The sequence below is a fragment of the Cydia amplana genome, chromosome 7 (assembly GCF_948474715.1).
Source record: "Cydia amplana chromosome 7, ilCydAmpl1.1, whole genome shotgun sequence".
NCBI lineage: Eukaryota > Metazoa > Arthropoda > Insecta > Lepidoptera > Tortricidae > Cydia > Cydia amplana.
The window spans coordinates 7249655-7272630 of NC_086075.1; the positions used below are offsets into that span (position 1 = coordinate 7249655).

Sequence of the window (22976 nt, forward strand, 5' to 3'; positions counted from 1 at the left end):
ACAGAAACTGATGTATGGAGTGAGCACTCTTAGCTTACCTACCTACTTATTTCTCTGTGCCAGCTAGAACCGAAACATTCCTATTATTTATTTAAAGACTGTATCACTTGTGCTGTAAATAAATGAAACCTTGTCAATACTTCAAAAAGATTCACTAATAATATTCACTTGCACAGAAAATAAGTTATTTTATACCGCATAGAAACCGTACGCGTTGCGGTGACAAACTTCAACTGAAACCATTTCGATTGCATCGGTTCCTTTAAATAGGTGTCCTATAATACCTATCGTAGTGCTTTTAGATAACATCGTGCATATTTTGTTAAGATATAAAGCAAAGGCCAAGATTGGGTTCAACGCTTAAGGTCTCTGCCCACTATACCGTATCATACCATGACCGTGCTATGAACGTATCAGGCACGGAATGTAACGCGACACGGACTACTATGCCCACTACACCGTGTCCACATTGTTTCATATCCCCTGCGTATCATCCCCATAGCATCCGCCTATAATCCCCGTAGCATCCGCGTTTCATCCCCTTAGTACCCGCGTTTTATTCGCGAGAGCCAGACTCGTCAGAAAGAGCCAGCGAATGGTTATCATACTGGCAAGAGCGAGCAACAGATACGGCAACGCGTTTATAACGGGCTTAGAACGGTCACCATAGGCGGTTATAACCCGTATGCTCACCGTTTCGCCGCCTTGCACGCACCGTTCTGGCAACGTTGCGTGCCATGCGCGGAGCGTTTCGGCACCGGCAAAATATCCTCGCCGACAATTTTTGACGGTCCGTGCATGGCACGCTACGGGTATGGTAGGTGACGGAACGGGCTAGTGGGCATAGTCTCATACTTTTTAATACAATAGTACATTATTGTCGGGGTTCGGAAGTAGCTACTTGCTGGCTGAGGATTCAGCCCTTGCTACACGGTCGCCGACAAGCCTTCTAACCGTCTGACCTTGGTCTGTCCTTGGTCAGTTTTGGTCAAATTTTGTTGGAAACAACTGTCTACACGGTCCGTCCAGACCAAGGCCACGCGGTCTGAGGGGCTTGTCGGCGACCGTGTAGCAAGGGCTTAAGTTTTAAACGGACGACCTTGGGAGAGTATTTGAGACACCTAAATAGTCGCGGTACCAACATTATAATAATAAGTACTAATCATCTGCTTCATTTGATATGGCCATTTCAAATTTTAAAAAGTTTGGAACTCGACAAATAATGGAATTTGTATGCAACATTGCAGTCCTGAAATCGAGACTGCAATGTTTTTAACTTTTTAATTTTTTGACTGACCATAAACTACGCACTTCGCGACCTATTTTCTAACCGGCAACGTCGACTTTGCCGTCCATTTTTGAGAAAAGATATATTTTTTGCCTGACACATTCATAGCACGGTCATGGTATGATACGGTGTGGTGAGCAGAGACCTTTAATGTTTAGCCTAGCCTAGGTATTTTTAGAACTTAAATAGAAAAATGCCTACAGATTAAAATATTATTTACAGTAAGTAGGGGAAGCGGGGTAGATAGGCACAAGGGGCAGTTTTGAACACCCACACTAATTCCTTAACTAAAAACTTATGTTGAGTTGTTGACCTTCTACAATGCTAAAAGGTGGCTTTGTATGTGTGAGTGAGGTACCAGCTTCGGCACATCTCTCCTGCCAGCCGTTGTCGCTTGGTGCGTGAAAACGTGTTTCCGCGGTTGCATAGTAAATAAATTATATACTTGGTGCGCAATTTTAGACTTTATCGGATGAACATCATAATGAGCGCTAAGTACGTTTATTCAGTAATAAAGTTAGCTTATTATTTTAAAGTAATACTTAATGGTATATTTTTATTAAAGAATTTTTAATTTATCTGACCATTGGGGTACTTTGGTACTATAAAGATTGGGGCAGTTTTGAACATATCAAAGTGCCCCTCTAGTGTATCTAAGTGCCCATGCCAGTTTTTATGTTAAGAAAAATTTTTAAATTATTTTTTTAGTGAATACTGCGAACGTACAAAGAGAAACAAAATTGACAAAGTTAAAACAACTCAAGTAGGTACCTTTTCGTAAAAAACTGACACTGCTTTCATTAAAAGCTTTTTAGGGTTTCGTAGCCAAATGGCAAAAAACGGAACCCCTATAGATTCGTCATGTCTGTCTGTCTGTCCGTCCGTATGTCACAGCCACTTTTCTCCGAAACTATAAGAACTATACTGTTGAAACTTGGTAAGTAGATGTATTCTGTAAACCGCATTAAGATTTTCACACAAAAATAGAAAAAAACACAATAAATTTTTGGGGTTCCCTATACTTCGAACTGAAACTCAAAAAATTTTTTTTCATCAAACCCATACGTGTGGGGTATCTATGGATAGGTCTTCAAAAATGATATTGAGGTTTCTAATATCATTTTTTTCTAAACTGAATAGTTTGCGCGAGAGACACTTCCAAAGTGGTAAAATGTGTGTCCCCCTCCTGTAACTTCTAAAATAAGAGAATGATAAAACTAAAAAAAATATATGATGTACATTACCATGTAAACTTCCACCGAAAATTGGTTTGAACGAGATCTAGTAAGTAGTTTTTTTTTTATACGTCATAAATCGCCTAAATACGGAACCTTTCATGGGCGAGTCCGACTCGCACTTGGCCGCTTTTATTTTTGTTGTTTTGCACCGCACTTAATAGACGTTTTATAATGTTTAAAAAGTTTACTACTGGTCAGCTAACTGAGTTGATCTGTAACGTATGCTCTGCGGGGCAGTTTGAAACACTTACGGGGCGCTTTGATTCACGTGCGAAAGTACCCCAAAATGATGTATCAAAGTGCCCTGCAAGTGGGGCACAATTGAACAAATCCCATTTTTTGTTAAAATCCATATATGTAGGTATGTCTTTTACTGGCTATAAATTTAACAAAACAAGATATACTTTGTATACCTTAGTAAATTTGTCATATACTAAGTACAAAAATAATGTATTTTGAGTTCATTCTGGGGCCTAAATCAATTTAAAAAATAAGGTGGACCAAGCTGCCCCACTTCCCCCTACATATGGGGCTACTTTTCCGCACTGGTGCGTAAAATAGCACTTTTCGTGCGTATGTCGAAACTTTAAAGTGCCATATGTACTGTAAAACGTTGTTCGATACACGTGCGAATAGGTAATTCGCAACTCGTGTCGATTTAAAACACTCCCTTCGGTCGTGTTTTAATTTATCGCCACTCGTTTCGAAGTTCCTCTTTTTCGCACTTGTATCGAAAATAACTATTACGTAGCTATTTAGCGTTCGCAAAGTTGCAAAGTGTTTTTGCGAACAAGTGCTTTTTACTTTTCGTATTTTTTATTTATAATTTAATTCTGACCGTAATCGATACGTCCACACCAAAAAGTTTGGATGATCAATAATATCTTTTTTTAAAAAAAGGGAACCGCCTTCAAAAAACCAACCCACTGAAAAGCACAAAATAATTTTTATATGGCACCCCTATACGTGTCCAGTCCCTATCCCGTCGTAAAGCAAATTTCTGCCAAAAAGTAATTAATACCTAATAATAAGAAAATTAATAATCATCCGGGTAATTACTTAGTTTTTGCAGTCGGTGCCAAACCAAAATTTTTGAGAACCGATATTTTAGACAACGAAGAACTGCACTTACTTGCATTATAAAGACATACTTAGTTTACTCATTAATTTAGTTCTTGTAGGTGCTGAATGGTAGTAAAGAATGTTTTTGTTGGTTTGGCACCGCCTTCAAAAACTAAGTAATTACCCGGATGATTATTAATTTTCTTATTATTAGGTATTAATTACTTTTTGGCAGAAATTTGCTTTACGACGGGATAGGGACTGGAGACGTATAGGGGTGCCATATAAAAATTATTTTGTGCTTTTCAGTGGGTTGGTTTTTTGAAGGCGGTTCCCTTTTTTTTAAAAAAAGATATTATATTAAGTTATTATATTTTGGTTTTATTTTTGTTTATTTTTAATTTTGTAATACTTTTTTTATTTATTTTATTTTTTACTTTTTAGTGATAGGTAGGTACTTCATTTATTTTAGGTTTTGGGCTAAAATATACCAGTTTGTTAGGCTCTCCATTTAGTTTTAGTGTAATTTAGTATTAAGTTAATTTGGTTTGGTTTTCTAGATGTGACGATGACCTAAATAGCGTGGGCCTATGTTGCACCAACCCTGAGTTCCATTAGGTGAGCCAGGGTTCAGCATCAGCTTTATCTTGGGTACTGCTCTCCCAAGTGCTCATTAAGATGTGACGGATGACCAAAATAGCGTGGGCCTATGTTGCACCAAACCTGAGTTCCACTAGGTACAGCCAGGGTTTAGCATCAGCTCTAACTTGGGTACTGCTCTCCCAAGTGCTCATCAAGATGTGACGGATGACCAAAGTAGCGTGGGCCTATGTTGCACCAACCCTGAGTTCCATTAGGTGAGCCAGGGTTCAGCATCAGCTTTATCTTGGGTACTGCTCTCCCAAGTGCTCATTAAGATGTGACGGATGACCAAAATAGCGTGGGCCTATGTTGCACCAAACCTGAGTTCCACTAGGTACAGCCAGGGTTCAGCATCAGCTCTAACTTGGGTACTGCTCTCCCAAGTGCTCATCAAGATGTGACGGATGACCAAAGTAGCGTGGGCCTATGTTGCACCAAACCCGAGTTCCACTAGGTACAGCCAGGGTTCAGCATCAGCTCTATCTTGGGTACTGCTCTCCCAAGTGCTCATCAAGATGTGACGGATGACCAAAGTAGCGTGGGCCTATGTTGCACCAAACCCGAGTTCCACTAGTTACAGCCAGGGTTCAGCATCAGCTCTATCTTGGGTACTGCTCTCCCAAGTGCTGATCAAGATGTGACGGATGACCAAAATAGCGTGGGCCTACGTTGCACCAAACCTGAGTTCCACTAGGTACAGCCAGGGTTCAGCATCGGCTCTATCTTGGGCACTGCTCTCCCAAGTGCTCATCAAGATGTGACGGATGACCAAAATAGCGTGGGCCTATGTTCCACCAAACCTGAGTTCCACTAGGCACATCCTGAGTTCCACTAGGTACATCCAGGGTTCAGCATCAGCTCTATCTTGGGTACTGCTCTCCCAAGTGCTCATCAAGGCGTGTCGGATGACCAAAACAGCGTCTACCTATGTTGCACCAAACCTGAGTTCCACTAGGTACAGCCAGGGTTCAGCATCAGCTCAGATCTATGTATACTAAAACCTTCTCCAGAATGTAACAAACACTTTTCTGAAAACCGCATCAAAATCGGTTCAGCCAAACGCGAGATAATCGCGAACAAATATACATACATACATACATATATACTGGTCAAATTGAGAACCTCCTTTTTTTTTTGAAGGCGGTTAAAAACAAATTTTTATTTTGACATTAGACATATAATACGTACAAAAAGTATTGTTACACGATATAAAGTAAATATTTATTTGTTATTATATTGCAGAGAATTTTATCGTGATTATTTGCGACAGTAATGTAGTTGGCAGTAATGTCCCGGTGGAATACTGTAGCAGTAATGCTGGCGTAGTCTTAATCCAAACGGTCCCTTAAGGCTCATATGAAAGATGTAGTAGTAGACATTTTCGCTGTCTTCGGGGAAGTCTCGGTAGCTCAGTTGGCTTGGCAGAGCGATGGGTTGGTTCCAGAGTCATGAGTTCGGATCTCGCCGGAGACAGTGAGTTTATTCACTTTTCCTGTATTTCTTACGTAGATAATAAACACATTCATGATAAAAATTTACTAGAGTAGAATTTAATATACCTAACTTTCCCCCTTTAATATCTTATTAAATACTGATCCTAGCGGAAAAGTGTATATAATCCTTTTTGTACAACATTTAATGTACATTATTTAGGTTTTGAATATTTTTTGTTATGGGCCACCGTTTACGAGTTATTTACGATAAATTAAAAAAAGGGAGCATAGAATTGTTTATAACTAACTTTCCCGCTTTAATATATTTTTTACTATTGATTCTAGCGAAAAAGTGTATGGAATCTTTCTTGTAGGCTATTTTATGTAGATTACTTATGTATAAGAACATTTTTTGCTATGAGCCACCGTTTACGAGTTATTTACAAAAAACTAAAAAAAGGGACCTTTAATTGTGTAATTAAATATGATTACAGCTCGGTGTACCCCTAATGGGAATCTACGTACCTACCGGCTTCGGTTTCATGCACGTTCCCACCGGCGTGACTGTTAACACCATCAATACCATCATTGTCTCTTACCTAGTACCTACAGGAAAGGCATAAAAAAAAACAATATTAAGCCCGCGGGGCAGCTTGTGGCGAAGTTGGGAAGTAATTAACTGTCGGACCCGAGTGCTCCCGAAAGTCGGCCAGGGTCTCCGTCTCCGTTCTATCTTCGTCGGTTGGAGTGAACCCTCAATGGGACTCGCACTATTTTATTTATTTATTGATACTTTGCCTTCATTGACCGTCAAGAACCTGTGACCCGTGTACCGTGGTTGTATATAGATTTTTATGATGTAAAATAGCCCAGAAAACCCATGTTTAATAACAGTACTTATGGCTTATGTAGGTAATTGTCGTTAACTCCTTTTATACCTATTACTCTGGCACTCTAGCACCCATACCTAGTACAAGCTTAGTTTGAGGCTAGGTTGATCTGTGTAATGATATCCCCTAATATTTATTTATTTATTTATGCAAGTTACTAGAAAGAATGCCGAGAGGCCCGAGAAGCTCATCCTGTTCTAACTATGTTTTATTTAATTCCGTTAACTTCAGCTTGTAGCTAATAGGTAAAATCAGCAGCAACCCAGCATACAAATATGTATTACTCAATTTACTCAATAAAAAAAAATACACAGCAATACATTACACATATTCTTTCGCCAAACTGCATGCCAGTTTGTTGGCGGAACGGTGTGTAGGGTTGCTAATCTAATAATTTTCCTGACGGTACGTTTATGGAAATTGGAAAGTAGTATTAATTTTCCTTAATCAGTTTTTTATTTATTTCATACAACAGAATTAAATACTCCATCTACCAACTAAAAAAAACACTGAAAACTAATGACAATGTCATTTCTAACTACTTGGAGGATATAATCAAACGGAGACGCCATGTCTGTAATTTTCTGTACAAAACAGTCTGCCGATTTTTGCGGGGGAGGGGAACGTCAAATGTATGCGTAACGTAAAAATAGCCATGTCAGATAAACGTCAGTCCATACATTGTGTATGACCGTTGGCCGCCTATTTTCGACAGAGGGGAAAGCCTGTTAATGGCTACTCCGTTTAGTTGTATCCTCCAAGTCTAACTACGATTGTACGAGATACCAAGGCAGTTTTTTTCTTTCATTAATTTCAAGTTAATTACCTATACTTATTATATCGTAATGACTGGTAATTACACTAATGACCGAACTAAAAACTTAAAAACGATAAATTAGAAATATAATTTTAATTATTCATTTACCCTTGGTCGTCTCCTACTTAATATGTTCTTCTGAATACACAATAATGCTCTAATTATGAATAATTTACCCTCCATTATAAATTAGTCGTAAAATAGTGTAGACAACGTGGACAACTATGACGAATCTACGATAGTAGCTTACCGCCTATGGGTTTACTTTATCATCATGTCATGCATATGTCATGAGATAAACTTTGAACGAATTATGATTGAATATTGATACGAAGTATGATTGGATCCTTCGTCTAGTTTCTGAAGATGACGCAACAATTTGCGCGTCTTGAAATTGTCGTCTTGTTTTACATTTCGTTATCATATATATAAAAGATTACAACTTATAGTTTTGTGAAGGTTACCATTAGGTACCACGTCAATATTCGTGTGTAAGTTCTCCGCGCTTCTAGAAATCTACCAAAATTTACCAAATATAGTTTGGCAAATGGTCACTTTTCAGCTTGTCACTAGAGCAAGGGTCAGCAAACTTTTGAGAAGAAAGCCAACAGTAGAAATCACAAGTTTAGGAACCTCAACGAGCGTTGTTGTCCTTGTTCTGGAAACTCCAAGTGGGGTAGACCGAGGTGAATCGGAGCACATGAAAAATCCGATGATATTTTAAATACTGATATTTATATATGAGCACATAAAAATTACACCGTACGTCTCTCCTCTTAGCCTGCGATGTCAGTCATGAGAAATATTTTTAATATTAACAAATTTTTAGTCTGATCCGATTCCCCCTATGATACGTTTCGCCCATAAACTAGGAATCCTCTAGACGGAGTTTAGAGCAATTATTTCATGAAACCGATGCTGCCAAAAATACGGGGGTGCGGGGGGACGAGGTGAGCGAATCCCGTGCCGTGATTGGTCCGTTCAAAGACACGGACCAATCACGGCACGGGATTGACTCTAAGATGGAGTAAAACTACCGTATAAGTGGCAGAGGGGGTAGCGTTACTATGCTCAGTCTAGAGGACGTCTTGTCTGTGGTTTCGCCTCTGTCTACCCTGTGGATATTTTGAGTGACTTGAAGAGCCGCAATTGTACCTCCAAAGAGCTGCATGCGGCTCGCGAGCCCTGGTTTCCCGACCCCAGCCCTAGTAGCACGGTCGCATTTTTATCGTTTGTCACCATTAAGTCACCATGCCTGTCACGTTCTAACAAGTATGTAAGTGCGAAAGTGACGGGCATAGTGATAGTCGATAAAAATGGAACCGTGCTGAGAGTACGTATATTTACACAAAGAGAAACTGTATTTTGACAAGCTTTTATGTTAACTTTGACAAAAACGGGTTTCTTCAGTACAGCCAAGTGTAAAAATATGGGTGCACACATCATACTCAAAAATATGTCCCATAGCTCTTGTGTCAGCGAATTAAGGACTAATGGGATAGGACATATTAAGTTTAAGTAAGGTATGTGCAGTGTGCACTTAATCTTTACACTTGACTTACTTACTAGTTATTATTATCAAAAATTGCATCACTTATAAATTATAAATAATGTTATCAAGTTTATGGCTTCTCTAGCATAGGTACCTATTTATATATTTTGATTGTCCTATATGCTTCATGACCATATTGTTTGTCACGTTCTGAACTTATATGTTATCATTATCAATATCAGTCATTACCAGAGGTCAATTGCCAGATATCATAAAGCATCTACATACTTGGGTCACTCGATAAGTTTTGAGGCTCGCAAAAACTATTCTTATCTACCGTTTATAATATTTAATAGATAATACATATGTAAGCACAGAGTTAAAGTACTAGATGTGGTAATACAGTATGTAACTGAACGAAAAGCAATTACTCAAACCCGTTAATGTTTAGGTCATACTAAGCAACTTTTACTATGGGACCAACCCCGAAAACGCGAAAAAAAATTGACTCTTCCATAGGAAATTTCAACATCAGACCAGCAAAACGTATGAAACATCCAATTTTTTTCCGCGTTAAAGCGCGTTTTTGGTGCGTTGTTGGGGTAAAAGTTGGCATTTGTCCCATAAATACTAGGCCATAATTTCCATACATAAATGTTTTTTTTTTTCAAGTTGTTATTACGCGAGGCCAGGCGAAGCGCAGGCGTCGATAAGAGATGGATAAGAGGGTTAAAAAGGCTAGCAGAAACCAGATTTTATCTACAACCAGGTCGATTTTTTTTTAATAAAAATAACACTGATTATCAGCCTAAGTTATTGTTCACACCACACGCCATTTTCTGTATTCGGTACTTATCTATGTTGTAAGGTTTTTTTTCAATAAGCCAACATATACGATAACGTCATATAAAAACTGTCATTCACACAGTAAAGTGTCATTCAATAGAACTTGCGAACTATGTAAACAAAACTTACTAGTAATTTGACATTCAGTGTCAATTTTAGTATGGCGGTTTGTTTACATAGTTAGCAATTTCTATTGAATGACATTTTATGTGAGTCGCTTAACTTCTTCTCCTTCTCTTCTTTTTAGCCCTTTTCAATCTTTAAGATGTAGGCCTCCTTCAATTTTTGCCATTCTGTTCTATTTTGTGCTCTTTGCACCCATTTTGATCCAGCCGTTCTCTTGATGTCGTCATACCAACGCATTTTTGGTTTTCCTGCTGAGCGTGACTCTCCCCACGGTCTCCACTCTACCAGCCTCTTACACCACGAGCCGTCTTTACGGGCCACATGTCCAGCCCACTCCCACTTCAGTTTCGCCATTCGTCTTAACTTCACATTCGGAAAAATCCACTCTACCCTGATATTGTACCCTAATTTGAAGTTAAGCGACTCATACAGTATAGATTGTATAGGTAGGTACCAGTGGCGGCGCGTCAAACATATCCATAGGCAAGCCGGGGCTAATTTGGCTTACATATTTCCTTTACAACTCTGCTCAAATGTCCGAAAACAGGCAAGCCGGTGGGAATCGGGTTTTATGGACGCGCCGCCACCTGGTAGGTACCTACCTGGTTACTTTTTTACATTAACTACTGACTGACCGACTTATCGACGCAATGCCAAAACTGTTCAAACTAGAAAGTTAAAACTTCCTCAAATCGGCAGTTCAATAATCATGTTAAGTGTCCAGTTTCCACTTTGGAGGCCAATTTCTCCCAGTAAGGTGAGTATGGACAGCTAAAAAAAAATACGTGTCCGTTATTTTAGACTTTAAACTACTCTATAACATATATAAAAATTAATCAAATCGGAGCCGGACAGTTGGGTACCCTTCCTTATAAGGTGTACAGCTAGAGTTTGTGAAATTAGGGCTTGTAGAGTTAGGGCGTGTAGAGTTAGAAGCTTGGCTCTACTTGAGATCTGATAACTTTTTACAGTGTGAGCCATAATAATATGGTTTCGTCTTGGCAACATTTTAAATGAAAATGTTTTTGGTGGGATAATTGTTTCGCCTGTAATGTACGAGTAGGTACGTAAGCAGCTTTTAATTTAGTTTAAGTTATTAAGTAATAATGTTTTCATCACACTTGCTCGAAAAAGATCAGGTGTACTCGTACTGAAGGACAAAGGCCTATATTGTTCCCGCGGGAGTTATGGTTTGTGAAAAAAAAAGCTATAACTCCCTAGGGAGCCTGCGGCTGTCAGGAATTATGGACCTCGTCTACAAAATCTCGCTTACCCCCTACGTTGCACAATGTAATATTGTATGATATATGTAAGTAGTAAAACGTAACAAATATAAGAGCCTCGGTAGAGAGTACCATTTTGTACCTTTTGGAGTTGAAACTCTAGGTCCATGGGGTATCCCAGCGCGCATAAGTTGTTCGCAGAAATCGCGAAGCGTCTGGTTGACGTAACTGGTGACCGAAGAGCTGGCGGCTACCTCGCACAACGTATCAGCATTGCGATACAGCGAGGAAATGTAGCCAGCATCCTTGGTACTATGCCTCAATGGCCTATTTTAGACTTAAGTTAGTTTTTTATTTCTTTTAGTAATACATTGTATATATCTTGTTAGTAGTAAAATAAATTATAAATGGGTCTCAGTTACATACTCGTAAATGAGATTAATATTTGATTTGCTTCTTGTTATTGAAACAGATCAATATGCTGCGTAGGTAATTATCTAGACTGGTCATAGATCAGCCCGTGTTTCCCCTGAGACTGGCTGAGCTGTGACCAATAACAAACTTTCGCTCCGTAATCCGATAACACTAAGGTACTTAGCCACATAAATAACGGGTGAATGCGCAAATGGTTTTATCGTCTAAGAAATACATGACATCATTTATATAATAATGGGGTCAAACTTTAAGTTCAATTGTTTCTTGTATCTTAAAAACTAAAAACCTATGGGGCCCGTTCTCAAAAGCTTATAACTTGTAATACAAGTGGAAGTCCCTTTTCAACCAAAAGCTGTCAAAAAGTGACATCCGCTTGATTTACAAGTTTTTGAGAAACGGGCCCCAGGTATTGAACTATTATATTAAGCAGCACGAACTGCGTCTTTAAGATGTTAAGAGAAAGTCTGAAGTACAAAGTACGAGTAAGAACAATAACAATAATTAATCCATCTACCCCTCGTTCATTTTTCTCCTTGATAAAATACTCGATTCTAGAATTCTCTTTCCTCATGCGAGCATCACTATTTTACAATATGGTAATCAAAAGCAAAAATTGTCTCAATAGTGGTATATAGCGCTCTTTCTCCTGAGCGATTTTGGACTTGGACTGTACTTCCCTAGAGAGTTAATGTATAGGTATAGATATTAAGTGTTCCTATACTATAATAAAATATATGTATTATATATCCGGATGTGCCTACGCAGTAGAAAGCCGCGTTTTCCTTAATGCTATCTGAATTTCTGTTTACTACTCGTATTCAATATTTAAAAATAACTATTAACCCTCACTGAATACATTCCGCAGAAATTTTATTTTATTTAGGTATGTGTTATTGAGAACGACACGTGTGGTAAGGGGATAGGAAATAGAATAGAAGATCTCTCTCCTGGTAAGTATTGTGGCAGAGGACCGACGACGTCCAAGGAGAGTAAATAGGCCAATTCGAACGTAATACGCTGACATCAGAATGATATCTGCATGATGACATTTATTAATCGTGCATTTCGCTCGTAACTTATAATGTAGGTAGCTATCTACCACCTACCACTAACTCAAGAAACTTTAATAGGGCAATGTAGAACTAAGTACCTATGCTTATTATTTATGTTATTCAATATATAACGAAGATTTTATGAGATTATGATAATGATGACATAATATGAATTTAAATTATCTCATTTCCTGTCACGGGTTAGGACCGTGACTGTGAATACCTACTCGTACATGCAAGATGGTGTTCATATTTATAAAACCCCCGTATATGTATCAAATATGATGCACCATTTTGTATTATGTATATGTTGCACCGTCATGGTTGTTTTTCATGCTTTTGCAGCGTGAACTTTTGCGTTTCAATAATTTAATGAGCTAATGTGTTGACCTAGTAACCTCACCTGATGATAAGTAATGAAGAGTCATCGTGGAACGTGGACAACTGCTCTTATCTATAAATAGTTTACAAATACAAGAAGCCGGAATACTTAGTTTACAAAGACAAGAAGCCGGGATATTTCGAATCCCATTTTCCTTAAGGCTTCGTCACAGGCGCGTTTTCCAGGCGGCGCGTGAGCGGGGCGCGCCGCTTTTACATATAAAACGCTCACGCCCCGCTCACGCGTCGCCCGGAAATGGCGCCTGTGTGACGAAGCCTTTATTACCGCATTTGATGCGAGGGGACGTCGGTTCGAGCTAATTTCTTATGAAGTTTCTAAGAAGTGATGACTGAAATATTATCACATGATCGATACTTACTGCGCATTTCAAAGAACTAATTAAGAGGATCTATTTAAGGCGGGGGTGATTGGAAAATTAGATGGTATTGGCAAGCAATCACGTTACGAGTATTCTCTAGGTCTAGCCGATGAATAGTAGTTTGTGTTACAAGCATTGACATTGAGATATCTAGGGACTGGCTTTACGGGCAATAATAATGAGGCATGACAGGGGCCAGTATAGCGGTGTGAAATCGCTACAACGCGATTGGTAGATGAGTTCGCATCACGCGCGCGATTGGTTGACGAGTTCGCATTACGCGCGCTATTGGTCGCAACTAGTTGCGTTAGACTGCACGATTGGCGGGAATTCGTGAGTAGCACCGCTGAACATGGGCTAATGGGGCACCATTTTTAGTGCCCCATTAGCCCATCCTTAGATATTATACGTCAATGGTTACAAGATGGTTACAAGGGCTCAAAATGATATATTTCCGTCAAGAGCGTACATTGAATCCTGAATGAAGCGATGGATTCTAAAGCAGAATCCTGAGCGTAATGAGTAGGGTTTGCTCCCGGAAAATACCGGAACCGAAAGTACCGGGCAAGCAAAGAACCGGGATTTCAAAATTAAAATCCCGGTACTTTCGGGATTTTCGGGACTACCATTTCCAGTAAAATATTTGACTGTTTTCTGTTACTTAGCATGAAATATCCAGTTTTTTAAAGAAATATGTTTAATCTATCTAAAACTGACGCTAATACTTTTACGGCAGACCACAATATTAAAATCAAAACAAAAATAGTCAATGGGTTTGACAATGCCGACAGCATAAAATTGCGTAGTTTGAAACTTTAAGGACATAAGTGTTTCTACGATAAAAAAAAACGAATAATTAGTTATTTGTATACTAAATACGAGCAAAAAATAGAGAGAAATTTTGTAGATAGTAAAATAATGACATGGAAATTAGGATTAGACCAAAATTATATTATTTAGTAGTATAGTACGCAGAGGCAGTACATATCACAGTTAGTGTAGGCAATGATTGTGTGGTTTATATAAAGACACATATTGTCGTAAAAAAGAAGTATGTGTATCTTCACTATGGTACGTTTTATATTGTGCCATTTTACGCTTTTTTACTGAAAATTAAGATAAAACTGTTTTTTGAAGGCAGTCCCGAAAGTACCGAAAATACCGGGAAATCCTGGTTCCAATTTTGCCTAGTACCGAAAATCCCGGTTCTTTTAAAAAGTACCGGTTCTGCAATCCCCAGTAATGAGGGATTCAAGTGTTAACGCCCAAGACGAAATAATTTTGATACCGTGTGACACATACCTACTGCTTTTCACATCATCTATTACGAGGAAAATAAAAAAATCTTAGTGTTGACACAATCTGATGCTTAAACAGATTATTTAAGCTAAAAAAATAATGTGCAAAAAAATGTAATAATAGTGTGCTAGAACGTGAAGTGTTACTTTGATCCCTCCTAGCAGGGAGGGAAAGTGCAACTTTGATCCCTCCTAGCAGGGAAGAAAAAAGCTCTTTTCCGAATAGGAGGTGTGAAAAGTTAATTCTCTTGCTGGCCTGACCGTTTTGACCGCAAAGGACGGGGTAGAAAGGACTCATAGGTAGAAGTCATCAAAAAATCAGACAGAATCTCTAGCAATGAAGACAAGGAGTTGGATTGATCGAAAATGTAGATCAGACAACATACTGTCACGTCAAGCATGATCGAGGCATCGCAAAAATAAAAAATAAAACTCTATTAGTCCAGAAAATAAATTCATTTAAAAATTTTCAACAGCAGCTGCTATCGATTTCGTTGCTGCAATCACAGTGTGCCTTATTTCTGCAGATAAACGCCCAATTAATCTCTAGATAACAATAGATTGTAGCTATAGATAATTTGTAAACACACCGAATAACAATACGTCTCAGACGTCAGAAGATACACGAACAGTAAATCACCAACAAAAGCTGTTATGATTTTGACCTGTCCGGAATGCATTGTGCATCTATTCTGATCTCAAATACACTGCGCCCGCAAACAAGTGGACAGTGTGATTAAACTCCCGTGTGTGTGTTCGAGACTATTTGAAATATAATATTCCACTATGTGTGATATATGTGTGAATAGTGCTGAAGTGAAAAATGTGTGGACTTGATAAAGTGGGGTTGTTCTGCTTTATTACTATCTTTGCTGTGACAAAGGTAAGATATATATACAAAAATTTACAAATGATCAATTTTGTTGTGTACGGTCAAGGTCTGGACAATAGACGGGTATCACTACACCTTATAAAACAAAGACCCCCCGCCACATCTGTCTATTTGTGTGTATGTATGTTCGCCATAAACTCAAAAACCACTGAACGGATTTTCACGCGGTTTTCACCTATCAATAGAGTGATTCTTGAAGAAGGTTTAACTGTATATCTATTAATTTGTTAAGGTTTTGTGTTACCCGTGCGAAGCCGGGTGCGGGTCGCTAGTTGTATCTAAAACATTAAGTTATATTTGAATCATATTTATCTATGGGACAGAAATCGACAGTTTATGGAATAATTCGATTGGAAGATTCGTCAAAAATTGTTTAGTCCATGTGATGTGGGGACCAATTTTATGCTAGCAACAACTGACGAACGACGAATTTATACAGTTTATTTATTTTGGGGGTTCCTGCTCTGTTTCAGGGCGATTACTATTACAACGATTCACTGAACCCTGAAGAGTATAATATTGGCGCGTGGAACCAGCAACGCAATGGGCGAGATGCATTCAGGTCTTCAAATGATGACTTTTACGTTTGTGAGGTAAGGTATTTTTAAATATTTACAATTAACTGTAAATATATCCTTGTCCTTAGTCTTTATTTCCTATGGATACCAGTTTTTATCTTGGAATGTAATTGATCTGATAATTTCTACTATCGGAAGGCCGATAGCAAAATAACATTGGAAGTGCTAATGACTTTTCCCTTCCCACATTCCTTCACGAGAGTTCTTGCTCCATCCGCCCGTTAATTTGTCCAATCAACATTTCATGATCTGCCTAGGAATATGGAATGTCACATCTTGAGGTTTGCACGATATGGCTAGCTGATGGTCATAATAGGCAGATCATGAAATGGCGGCGTTTTTATGATGAATATCATACCCTACTTATTCGATGTGCCTAAACGTCGCCAGAAAAAATGTCAAACGTTGAGGTTTGAACGATATGGCTGATACGATATACTAGCGACTGTATACCAGGAAATGGCGGCGTTTCATGATATGCCTAGGAATATCTCGATCTGCCCGATTTTACGATCTGCCGCCGTGCCGCCGACATATGGAAAGCTTCAGCTCAGACGCAGTCAATTGTATTTTTTCAAATAGTTCCACCTCGTCTTGAGAGACAGCGCGAGGGGAAAAGTCCAGATCTCATGTCAGTATAGTTGAGCTATGAGCTCTAAGGTTCTTAGTAACTGATTGTGAGTAAAATAGTGCCTTTAATTGCAGGAACCGCCCGACACAGCGCCTCCAGAGTCCAACCGGACCTGCAACTACCGCAACGTGGACTACCATGAGCAGATCTACAAGTGGGTGGCGGGCCGCGGCTGCCTGCTCTACACGCCGGACTTCCTATATGTCGACGGCACCAATTCTCTCAATTTGAACAGTGCGTGTATTTATGGAAATTTGAGGGCACCGTGTTTGGAGATTGTAAGTTTTGCTTATTTTTGTCTTTAAGAACACTCATAGTATACTCGTAATGTGGCTTGGAAAATACCGGCTTATACGTATTGAAAGAACGAGCGAGTGAAGTTATTGTATTCAACTTAGAAACATCGAAATGCCGGGACGTGCAGCTGGCTAGGGACACGTCCCGGCATTTTCATGTTTTTTAATTGAACTAGTTTAGTACTTAGGATAAAAAAAACATATGTAAGCATCATCTGTTACAAGCATGCCGTGTTTGCCTGTAATTGGGTGAATACTCTAGCAATATTATTTTATAACTTGTTATTTATAAGTATTTTTGGTATTGCATCTGTTGGTGAACCTAATAAATAAATAAAATAAAAACTACAATAACTTTAGTACATTTTCTCTAATTTAAATAAAATTATTACGTAAATACTTACCTAAACGTGTTTAATCTAACTGGAATTCTTTAAATCACGAGGCTTAAGTTTGGTATTAGGTACATATGAAACCAATATACTTACATATGAAATACGTTATCCATATGCAGTTAGTTTAATTATCACGATGTTTATTAACGATTTATCGTGATACAGGGTCACAGTACGCGGTCTTTACACGCTCTAAATTGTGTAATTGATAAACTTCATTAAATCTCGTGGGTTTCGTCACATGATCGCCAAAACGATAACGCATTTATACATTACACACTTAGCGAGCGAATCGTTAGCAAAAACCGCCAATGCCGTCTGTATAATCGCGGCTTAAGAAATTTTCTTCACGGTGAATTTCGGACCCGTATGTCGCGGAACAATTAACCGACTAAACAATATTATCTATGAAAAGGGACCTTATTGTCGATGGCGCTTACGCCGCACAGCGTCGTAAGCGCGTATTTATATCGGAGTATCGTTAATAATGGCGTAAGCGCCATCGTAAATAAGGTCCCTTTTCATAGATAACGTCACATATATGAAAAAAAAGAAAAAAAATGAAAAATGTTTATTTGTTAACAAAGAGGGTACAGTTGTAAAGGTTGGAGTCTTCTAGTAAGTATAAAATACTTGTAACAGAAGACACCGCTCTTCCATAATATCTAAGGCTTATTAGAACTTAATTAACAAATATAAGTAATAACAATATTGTTGTCTAAGAAGAAAATAATATAAACTTAATATTGGGAATATTAACTAATTACTTAGCTATTACTAATACAATATAACATAACATATATAACAGGGACAATAAGGAACATGTGTTAGGAATTTACTAGGTAATATAAAATGCCGTGGCTCCAGTACTCTCAGTTCCAGGCCAGGACGTCACTAAAATCTCCAAGTTGCTAACCCAAGGTGTATCTTTATGTTCAATCAGCTTAAAGAAGACGGTACATACGCCTGCTACCCATTCGACCCAGGTTTAGAAGAGGTGGTTGTGGCGGTGAAGAACGCACTCATTCCATCTGCCCATGGGCGCTGGGAGAGATGTTTCGAAGAGGCTGCCAATTGTTGCAATCAGTATATGGCTCCAGAGAGTGCTATTAGAAAGAGCTACCTTATAGGTTAGTAAACGTGTAAGGGCCACTTGCACCATCCCACTAACCCGGGGTTAGGCGGTTAAACCGATAACTCAGTGTCAAATTGTACTGGTAACCATGGTAACACCATGTTTAACGGGTTAACCTCAGGTTAGGGGAATGGTGCAAGTGGAGCTAAGTCTTTTAAACATTTAAAATGCTTGTTAATGGTGTCCGGCTCATACTAAGTGTTCATGGGCACCAGAAGAGATACTCTGGAGAGCTTTAGGGAGATTTATCTCGCCAGTCGGCATTCTTGGAGATATAAATCACGTGTCAGTACCTTATATGGCTCTGGAGAGTTCTAAAAAGAGTTATCTTACGTACAATTTGCCACTGTTTTTACTGCTGGATGTATCACCACCTTGATCCATTGCGATATGATGAAAAAAATTATACATATTTACGAACTCGACTATACATCATGCTGTACGATTCAAATTGAATAGTATATGGTTATTTAGTCATAATTTGCGAAATAATTTAGACGACAGAACTTGCAAAACATTCACATATTGCTATGCGTTAATTGCCAAAATAAGCCTGTACCTTTAACAGTGCACACCTATATTTTTAGCATTTACAGATATCCTTGAAGTCTATGCCGAGAATGAGGAACACGAATGCAGCCCTACATTCGATGGTTGGACTTGCTGGGTGCCCGCCCCCGTCGGCACCACCGCCGTCGAAGTTTGCTCGGAGTTTGCCTACTCTAATCAAGGACCGACTTGTCATCGTAAGTTCTATTACCTTTTAAAAACTAGCATTTATCTGGCATACTTCAAGCAGTAAGTACATAACCTCAATGAAGTCTTGTTACTTAGTCGATTTTACGGAGTCAAGTTTAGTAGGTATACAATAGTCGTTTGGGATGATTTAGACGGCGCGCGAACTCGCATGCGATTTTAGTTACATTGCGGACCATTGAGGTTACAACAATTCAGCCCACCGATCAAATACCGCAATGTAATGAAACTCGCATGCGAGTTCTCGCACCGTCTAAATGAGCCCTAATAATCAGGAATTTCTAACGCGATCTTCTATTGAGTTGCAAATAGGAATATAGGGTTCCTAGGAATTCTACTAGTTTTACCAGAGTGTGTGAGTTCATTCAATCATCGTTAATCCATTATTTAAAACTTAAAGAGGCCCAACTGGCCAAAAGCCTCTTACAATGATTGTGTGATGACACTGATGACCGACGCCCAAATTTTGTGTTATCTTGTCTAATGTCTTTATCGTCTAATTAAAACGACTAACGAAGTAACAAATTATCAAAATTCAAACAAGAATTCATCGTACAAACGCCTATCAATAAAAATGTAGCAAATCACATCACTACATAGTATAAAACAAAGTCGCTTCCCGCTGTCTGTCTGTCCCTATGTACGCTTAGATCTTTAAAACTACGCAATGGATTTGATGCGGTTTTTTTAATAGATATAGTGATTCAAGAGGAATGTTTATGTATAATTTGTTAACGCCTGCGAAGCCGGGGCGGGTCGCTAGTCCAAAATAAGTAGATAAAGACTACTAAAGAACTCTTGTGATTGCCAATTTACAGTTCATTATATTTTACAATGATAAGGCCCTAACATCAACAGTACTTACGTTTAATTACTGACTAAATGTCACTTACCTGCTAAACTATTCTTCAGATTTCAGCAGCAAGCAATGCTACCAAAACGGAACCTGGGAGCTCCAAACCGACTACAGCACTTGCAGCATCACCTCCCGCCTCCTTCGGCGATATCGCTTCTACATCGCCATGTTAGCCTTCTCCATAGCATCCTGTCTGCCGGCGGTGGCCATCTTCTTCTTCTACAAGAGGCTCAGAGTGACGAGAGTTGCGCTACATAGGAATCTGCTGATTGCTATAGTGATAAGGAATATTTTGGTCATCATTAGTAGAAGTGTGGTAAGTCGTTTGAGAAGTTTACATTTAAAAATTGTAATACTTTAGGAAGCTTTTATTGCAAACACCATATTATTATTGCATTCTTAATATTTTCGTGCACCCTAGTTTAAAAGCCAGGCCAGCCATAATGACGTCTACGTCGGCTGTTAAATTTGAAGCAGGATTGTTATTACATATTAACACTTTGTTAAAGACGGGGACCCCTGGTGCGGTTACGGTAAATTTTCCCTAAACAATTTCAACTTTTACTACTCTCATGCAACTTTTACGCTCTCAGGCAAACATATATACGCATACTTCTCATGCGTACCATCTAATATATGGTTTACCAGCAACAGCACACAATTTAACAAACCAACTTCTCCACCCAGATTTACATCGACGAATTAACCAACTCCGGTGAAACTGCAATGTCGACTCACGCCGTGGGGTGTCGAATACTGGCTATCCTAGAGAAGATCGCAGCCAACGCAGTTTTTGTGTGCATGCTGGTCGAGGGGGTGTATCTGCATAGGATGATTGTGACAACCTTTAGGAGAAACCTGAAGGTTAAGTGGCTGTACGCTATGGGAGCTGGTACGTAACTAATGATCATCACATACGACCTTATTCACATAACCTTCATCATATCTGCCGCAAGGTGTTCATTGCTGAACCAGTTAATACTGACTGGATGTTGACCAGTACATTGTGTTGAGGGCTTTTTCTGGTTGAATCCTTCAGTCCGCGGTTGCCACTCAAGAACCTTTCTGCCTCAGTGGTCATTGCTTCTATAAACGCATTGACGGCCATATAATATAAGTATGAAATAATAATGACAATAAAATAAGCTGTTCCTGTGTTGAAATGTATGAAACAGCACAGCTTAAAAGCGATTTCGGGGTTAGGGTAGTACAATTTGTTCATTACGAGCCGTATATACCTATTCTCCTCTATGAGTATGGCTAGAGATAACAAAATCCCCCTTTCATTTCCAGTAATCACCATATTCCCAGTAATCGCCTGGTCCATCGTCATGGGGCTACTGGACGACCATTCTTGCTGGGTTGTGTACACAGTGAACCATATCCAGTGGATCCTCGACGCGCCGCGTCTGGCCGTGCTGCTAATAAACACAGCCCTCTTTATCGACGTGTTAAGAGTTCTGCTTACTAAGATTAGAAACAGCGAGAATGCTAATCAGCTGTGAGTAAAATGTTTTCTAAAGATGTAACTGTAAACTAAAAGTTTACGAAAGTTAAATACCTACTAACTTGATTGTAAATTCACAGAAGCACAACTAAAGCCACGCTCTTCCTGATGCCAATATTCGGCTCCCAGTTCCTCCTGACCGCGTTTAGACCGAACACGACCAACTGCACCGGCGAGCAGATCTACTATTACGTCACCTACGCCATCGAGGGCCTGCAGGGGTTCGTCGTAGCTATGCTGTACTGTTATGTCAATAAAGAGGTAACATTTTTGAAATTGATTCGATAACTTGTTGAACTTCTTGCCGAGGTTTATACTAAGCAGCATATACCAGGAAAAGAGGCTTTATGCACTTTGTAAACATAGATTTTCAGAGAAATTGTACTTAATTAGGTAGGTATAGGTACCTACTTGTATCTAATAGTTATACACATGACGAAACGTGCAATTGGTCAACTTTTTATTTATAAAGCCACATAAGAGTGTCATATATTTTTGGGCGTAATACCTTTCTTTTAGACCGTTGCATTAATAATGCAGTGTTGTTATTTGTTCAGGTCCGCATGTTGATAAAAGCAACGTACCAGAAAACAGAAAACGCAGTAGTGTCACGCGTTCGCGGAGATTCCTACGCCCGACCCAGCCTGAACCCAAATTCAAGGAGAATGACCTACAGCACAAATCTCCCTTCGCAATTCGAGGACCCGGAAAACGACGTAGTCTTACCCAAGTTACACGTTGCTGAAATCATATCAATAAATGCTACCGAAAAATTAGCAGAGATCTTAGACCCCGTCTACGAAACTATTTATATGGGAGAAACAAATAAAGGCTACGATTCGACTCAAGACGTAACTCGAGATAAAAAAAATTACGATATCTACACAAACGCTTCAAGCACCTCTTATGAGAATCAAGACTGGATAAGGTCTGTGACGTCACACGAAAGCGACGCTAATTACGAACTACATGGAAAATCGGAAGATTTCAAACTTGAAGGAGTAAACGGGCCTAAAAATAATATTAATGATATAAATAATCCAAAAACAGATAGCAATAACGCATATGATGATCCAAAACAATTAGAGAATTGTGCTTATGATGATTCGCTAGATGGAACAGACCATGAAAGTATGTTCGAAGAAATAATTCAATACATCGATGTAAATAATGCTAACGATCGTTTAGATCCTGAACTTTTATCTCCAAACAGACAGAAAGAAGATCAAATTGTATTTATAGAAGAATAAAAAAATCTATTTTAAGTATAATTATTTGGTTAAGGGACAACACTAGTTTAGTCTATTTATTTCTAATAATTCAATAA

At 38.9% G+C, this 22976-nt stretch overlaps 1 protein-coding gene across 2 annotated transcripts; it reads left to right on the forward strand.

Annotated features, from left to right (window-relative positions):
* The first annotated feature begins 15106 nt into the window (after positions 1 to 15106).
* LOC134649434 (uncharacterized) lies at positions 15107 to 22927 on the forward strand. 2 transcript variants are annotated; one of them, XM_063504184.1, is made up of 10 exons: positions 15107 to 15486; positions 15969 to 16088; positions 16779 to 16982; positions 18339 to 18525; positions 19118 to 19276; positions 20199 to 20458; positions 20830 to 21034; positions 21436 to 21643; positions 21730 to 21910; positions 22207 to 22927. In XM_063504184.1, the coding sequence occupies exons 1-10, from the start codon at positions 15427 to 15429 to the stop codon at positions 22897 to 22899; spliced, it is 2277 nt and encodes a 758-aa protein (XP_063360254.1). In that variant the 5' UTR covers positions 15107 to 15426; the 3' UTR covers positions 22900 to 22927. The 2 variants fall into 2 exon arrangements, with proteins under 2 accessions (XP_063360254.1, XP_063360255.1); XM_063504185.1 differs by having other exon boundaries at positions 19127 to 19276.
* Positions 22928 to 22976: the final 49 nt, after the last annotated feature.

Excerpts from the sequence above, each read along its gene's own strand:
- LOC134649434 (XM_063504184.1), top strand. The coding sequence starts at position 15,427 with ATGTGTGGACTTGATAAAGTGGGGTTGTTCTGCTTTATTACTATCTTT. Across the intron at positions 16,983-18,338 it reads GGGCACCGTGTTTGGAGATT|CTTAAAGAAGACGGTACATA; the intron begins GTAAGTTTTGCT and ends ATGTTCAATCAG. Across the intron at positions 21,035-21,435 it reads GCTGTACGCTATGGGAGCTG|TAATCACCATATTCCCAGTA; the intron begins GTACGTAACTAA and ends TTTCATTTCCAG.